The sequence below is a fragment of the Callospermophilus lateralis genome, chromosome 5 (genome assembly GCF_048772815.1).
Source record: "Callospermophilus lateralis isolate mCalLat2 chromosome 5, mCalLat2.hap1, whole genome shotgun sequence".
Classification (NCBI taxonomy): domain Eukaryota; kingdom Metazoa; phylum Chordata; class Mammalia; order Rodentia; family Sciuridae; genus Callospermophilus; species Callospermophilus lateralis.
In genome coordinates, this window is record NC_135309.1 from 5,107,901 (window position 1) to 5,113,900 (window position 6,000).

At 51.4% G+C, this 6,000-nt stretch overlaps 1 protein-coding gene across 1 annotated transcript; it reads left to right on the forward strand.

The window, feature by feature from the left end:
• Nucleotides 1–378: 378 nt before the first annotated feature.
• On the forward strand, nt 379–1,332 carry LOC143390335 (olfactory receptor 5V1-like). Its single transcript, XM_076841659.2, has one exon. The coding sequence runs from the start codon at nt 379–381 to the stop codon at nt 1,330–1,332; it is 954 nt and encodes a 317-aa protein (XP_076697774.2).
• The last annotated feature ends 4,668 nt before the right edge of the window (nt 1,333–6,000 follow it).

Here is a 6,000-nt window from a genome sequence, read left to right on the forward strand (position 1 = left end):
AGCACCACCCAGGGCAGCACAAGGCAAGTGTCCCAACAGAGGACAGAGCCCTGCTCAGAGCTCGCTCCACTGAGACTTCCCACAGGGTGGTGAAGGCTGGCACCAGAATCCCCAGGTGCTCAGGCAGCGTCCTCTGGAAAAGGAACCTAGCAGGACTATTTCAAGAAATGGCAAGAGTACAGCTGTGTCCAACAGGTGTTTAAATAGCTGCACCCTCTGGTTCAAATAGCTGCACCTCCTGGTCAGCAGGGCTGACAGGTCATGTTCACCACTTGCCCACTGCTTCCCAGAGCTCCCCAGCCCCAGGCTCCCTGCTCTCTAGACATAACCGGGCTTGTTGGCTTCCTTCCCTCCAGGAAGGCCCTGTGCAGGGAGCAGATGGACGTGGGCAACTTCAGCACAGTGACACAGTTTGTGCTCATGGGACTCTCCGACCTCCCCGAGGTGCGCTACCCTCTCTTTGTGGTCTTTGCTGTCATCTACCAGATCACCTTGGCGGGAAATGGGGCCATTCTCTTGGCCCTTTGCACAGAGAGAAAGCTTCACACTCCCATGTATTACCTTCTGGCAAATTTGTCCCTCCTGGACATCTTCTGCCCATCAGCCACCGTCCCCAAGATGCTGCACAACCTCTTGAGCGGGGAGAACAGCATTTCTTTCTTCGGGTGTGCAGTGCAGCTCTATTTCCTGGTGGCCCTAGCTGGGAGTGAAGTCTTCCTGCTGGCCGTCATGGCTTATGACCGCTACGTGGCCATATGCTTTCCTCTGTGTTATGCTCTCATCATGACCAAGGTGCGCTGTGTCCAGCTGGTGTGTGGGACCTGGGCAGCTGGGTTCCTCAACTCCCTCCTGCACACTGTGTCCACCTTCCGCCTGTCTTTCTGCAAGTCCAACCTGGTCAACCAGTACTACTGTGACATCCCACAGGTTGTGGCCCTCTCCTGCTCCTCCACGTACATGACAGAGATGCTTGTTTTAGTTGTAGGAGGCATGCTGGGAATCAGCGCCTTCCTGACCACCCTGGTCTCTTATGTGTACATCATCTGCACCATCCTCAGGATCCGGTCAGCAGAAGGCAAGCGCAGAACCTTCTCCACCTGTGCGTCCCACCTCCTGGTAGTCTGCCTCTTCTATGGCACAACCATCTTCACCTATGTCCGCCCCTCTTCCAGCCAACATTCCCCTGCCAGAGACAGACTCGTCTCTATGCTCTACGGGGTGATCACCCCAATGCTGAACCCCCTCATCTACAGCCTGAGAAACTCGGAGGTCAAGGGAGCACTCACAAGGGTCCTGTGTGGAGGAGCACGTTCACAGCAAGCAGAGCATTAGAACAGAGCGACTCCGTGCTCTGCCCAGAGTGAAGTCATGGGAAAACGGTTTTCTCTCAAGATTTGGGGTAAAGTTCTGTACACACAGAAATTCATAGACATACATGTAGGTGCACATTTAGCTGTACGTATTTATGTATCTCATTCTTTATTAGGAATTAAAATTTGACATCCAAAATTAAAATTCTTTGACGTTTTAACAGACCGTCTGCTAACTTGTATCCATGCTACCTTTCCTATGCCCATCCCACATCCAGCCTGTCTGAGCCCTAATAGAGCTAGACTATTTCATCTGTCTTATTTCCTTTTCTAATCAACATCCAACCGTCTCTCTGTAGATCTTCCATTTAAACTCCTTGTTTCTGTATTTTTAGCTGAAAATGGACAATCTGTGGCCATGAACACTTAGGAGGTTCTCAGGGAAGTTATGGTGCACACACGTGTGTTAACTGAGCTGCATCCTTACACAGCCCTCTCCTCATCGCCCTGCGCTGTCCTGTGGTGGGAGCTCTTGACACCGACTTGCGTGACGAGTTTGAAATGCATGCTCTGTTACTGGCCATGCTCATCATGTGCTGCAGCAGGTCTCGGGGACACGAATACCTGGCCTGTGTGTTGAGGCTCCGAGCCCTGAGCACTCATCTCCCACTCTCTCCCTCCCTGGTAACCCGCCCTCCTCTCTCTCCTTTCTTTGAGTTCAATTTCTTCAGGTTCCACGTGTGAGTTAAGAACATAGGGTATACATATGGTAACATACGGTATATATATTGTAACATATGGTATTCATATGGTAACATACGGTATTCATGCGGTATCATATGGTATTCATATGGTATCATGTGGTATTCATATGGTATCATGTGGTAACATACGGCATTCATTTAGCATAAAGGTCTTCATTTCCATCCAAGTGAGGAATTTTAAATCAGGGGAGTGCTGGGGGCAAGATTTTTTGGCCCTGAAGCCTGGGTCCACCAGACACAGTGTGGTGCTCTCAGGCCACCTTCCCAGGTGGCTGGGATTTGGCTTGGGTTTGCATTGATTTGTTCAAATTCCTATCTTATTTTTTGCATGAATCCACATCTTTCCAAGAATGTAGTTCCACACCTTAGGAAAACCCTCAGGTGGAGCATTTTTCACACCCGGTCGTGGGCGCTGTGACAGAAGTCACGTCTCCCCTGCACAGGGTGCTGCCGTCTGTCAGGAGGAGGAAGGCTTGTCCCCTGTGGGGTCTCAACAGTCTGCCTAAGCAGATTCCTCACCTCCTGCTGAAAACCTCTCTGCCCACCATCTTCCCCATCCCAATTTACTCCGCCTCATACTTCAGGGTGTACAGGTCAGAGCACAGAGTCGCCTTGCTACTACCTGAACCTGAGTGTCCCCTAAAGCACCTGTGCCGACACCTAGACCCCAGCAGGATGGCATCTGGAGGGGGGCCTCTGGGAGAAAGCAAGGACCCACAGTTGAGCCCTCAAAAGTGGACTCAGAGGCCACATGAGGGACAGGAGACCCGCCTCAGTCTCCCAGCCATGTGTGGCTACAATGAGGTGGTGCCACCACACTCCAGGTGGCAGATCCCACCAAGAGCCTGATGCAACCCCACAACCAGGCTCCAGGACTGGAGGAATTTGTCACGTAACCCCTCAGGTGTGGTGTTCTGTCCTCACTGTCCACAGATGCAGTGCCCTCTTCTGCAGACCCAGCCAGAAACTCAGTGCTCCCACCCAAGGCTGCGGCTTCTGGGTGCATCGCTGAGGCTGCCCCCCAACTTCATCCTTCTCCTCAGTGTGCTTCTCCGCAATGCAGGCGTGCACGTCCTGGCAAGCGTCCCCATATTCAGGACAGGACTTCCAGTGTCATCCTGTGCCAAGCCCAGGTGCTTCATGGGTGACCGACTCCCAGGCCTGAACTCAGTGTCCTGGACTCGCCCCCACCTTGCCCCCATGGCTGGACTGCCTTGCTTCTCACGCTCATTGTCACTAGGGAAGACTTCACACTCACGGTCCTGTGGCCTAAGTCCTCTCCACCATCTCCATGGCTCGCCCCCTCCTCATGCCGCCGAGGCCTTCCTCACTAACACCTCACCCCCACACTCCTGTGGGCCCTTGACACTGCCTCATGGACTCCACGTTCCCAGCATTTATTTCCCACTTTTACCCTAGAATATGAGGTCTCCATCTTCCAGACACACCTGCAGTACCCAGCATTGCTGCATGCTCGAGACCCCCGTGGACACTAGTCTGCTAACTAAAGAGCCATGAGGCCAGTGTGGCTCTTGGCATGACCGAGGGGTCACCCAAATCCCAGCAGTAAGCATGGGCACAGAGAGGGCTGGGCAGGACAAGAGACACTGCTGCTGCTGTGCCTGGCCCATCACCCAGACCAGGAACAAGAAAGCCAGGCCATTGGGCCAGGCAAGGTCAGCTGACCTGAGCTGATGAGAGCAGTAGCTGTGGCTGCAAGACAGCCCCAGCAAATACTGGGCATGACGTTGCATGCTCGTCATCACAGAGGCTCAGGAGGCTGAGGCAGGAGGGTCTCAAGGCCAGCTTCAGCAATTCCATGAGGACCTAAGCAACTCAGTGAGTCCTTGTCTCAAAATAAAAAAATAACAAGGTCTTGGATGTGGCTCAGTGGTAAACTGCCCCCTGGACTCAATCCCTAATACCAAAATACAAAAAAATAAACAAACAGAAACAAAGAGCACCAGCGACTGGGCATGAGGGATCATTCAGGGTCAGTGTGGCCAGCGGGCCTTAGGACTGGGAGAATGTGGGCTCCAGGGTTTGGGATTGCTGGCCCAGGGGTGGGACGGGCTCCACTTTGTATCTGAATGTCAACCTTGCTGCTTGCCCATGGGGACATTTCCCCTCCCGTTCTCTCTCTCCCACTTTATGGCTGCAGGGAGAGCAGGTGAGCCTGTCTGTCCTGAGCCAAGCTGCCTGTCCTTTCCCTTACTGCCCACCCTACTGCCCAGCTGCAGACCTGGAAATGGGCAACGGATCTCTTGAGGATGAGGACCATCCCCCAGTACATCCTCTCACAGTTCCTGGAAAACAGCACTAGGGGGCAGCCTCGGGCAGCGTCAGCCTGTGGCCTCCCTCCTTCACCAGCAAGGCAAGAGAACTTCTGCTCTGCAGGGATCAGCACTGGACCCAGCTGGTGGTGACTTGGGTGTGGAGTTTCTCGGGCAAGTCACACAAAGTTCTGAACTTGACTGTGGTAGAGGTGCAGGACTCCACGGCTGTGCTAGACAAGAAGCACACAGGGGGACTGCGTCACAGTAAAGCCCTCGGGAACATCAGAGTGAAGAAAATGACACTGGACCAAGCCCAGATGGGAGCAAGGAAGAGAAAGAAACAGAAAACATTTAAGTCACGAAATGAGGTGACAGGAACAATTTCAAAAATTCAGTAAAATCGGTAAGCAAGAACGGAGAAGTCTGAGAATCTTGATTTAAATCCAAAAACACAAAGTTAAAAGAAAAAAAATCAGGAAAAATCAGGAAGTTTGAAGGTGAATGGGACCATGCCAACCCAACGCAGGCTTCAGGTTTCTTCCAGGGACAGGGCCCTGGAAGGGCACAGGAGGAAGTGATTCCATGCAGCCAAGTGGCAGGTTCAACTTTGGTCCTGCTATCCGTCAGGTAATAAGGCATTTGGACCAGAGACGGCATCTGCCCAAGTGCTTCACAGCACGCACTGGTCCACCCCTTGCCAGCCCTGCTTCCGGCAACACAAGAGGAAGGTCAACTTCCCTGTGACCAGGGATTGGAAATAGGAGGCCACCATCCTCCCCTCCTCTCGGGAGGTGCCCCTAACTCAGCACCATGGCAGTAAAGAGATTCCCCAAGTGTCCAGGTCCCCTTTCTCCTTGAAATGCAGGTGCCTGGACCCAAATGCCTCAACCCAGAATCCACCCAGGCACACCCCTCAGCTCTGCCCTGCAGGGCAGGAGTTTCATTGTCTCTGTTCTATCATTCTTTTATTTAAATCAAGCTACACTGACTTTATTCGCTTATCATGTTCACCACCTAAAACATCTGTTGCATATAATGCACTGTAATGTGAACAGATGATTCGATCAATCCCAATGAATGCTCAGTATCCCACGTAGTTAGGTCACATCAATAGCCTCACCATGACAATCTTCACATCAAAAGTGCTTTATTTTATAAATTTTGACTCATTTTTTTCTTCCCTGTCTTTCTTTACTTTTTTTTTTTTTTAATTGTAGTTGCCCAGGTACCAAGTGGTAGAAATTTAAGTTAAATGGGGCTACTCCTAAAAGCAAATTTTTAAAACCCCATCCAAATTTCAAGACTGCTGAGTCTCAAGTCCATCTTTTAACTGTTGGGCTAAGGATCACCTGCACAGTATTGAAGCTACACTATTCCAATAGGTTGTTAATTCTGCATGAATCAGGGCAATCTATTGGTCAGCCTGTGACAGTCCCGTGCACGTTAACTGAACATGGCAAACATTCACTCTTTCTAGATGTGAAACTACGGATCACGTCCCAGCAGTTTGGAATTTACCAAAGCTTGTTTCCTGTGCTAGTTAATCCAGGAAGCTCACCCATGGGTTTGTGTGACTCCATTGGGGATAAATGAGTCAATTGCTAGCAAAACTGTTAGCTGATCACTTACCCCCTGACAGCTTGCACCATT

Excerpts from the sequence above, each read along its gene's own strand:
- LOC143390335 (XM_076841659.2), top strand. The coding sequence starts at position 379 with ATGGACGTGGGCAACTTCAGCACAGTGACACAGTTTGTGCTCATGGGA.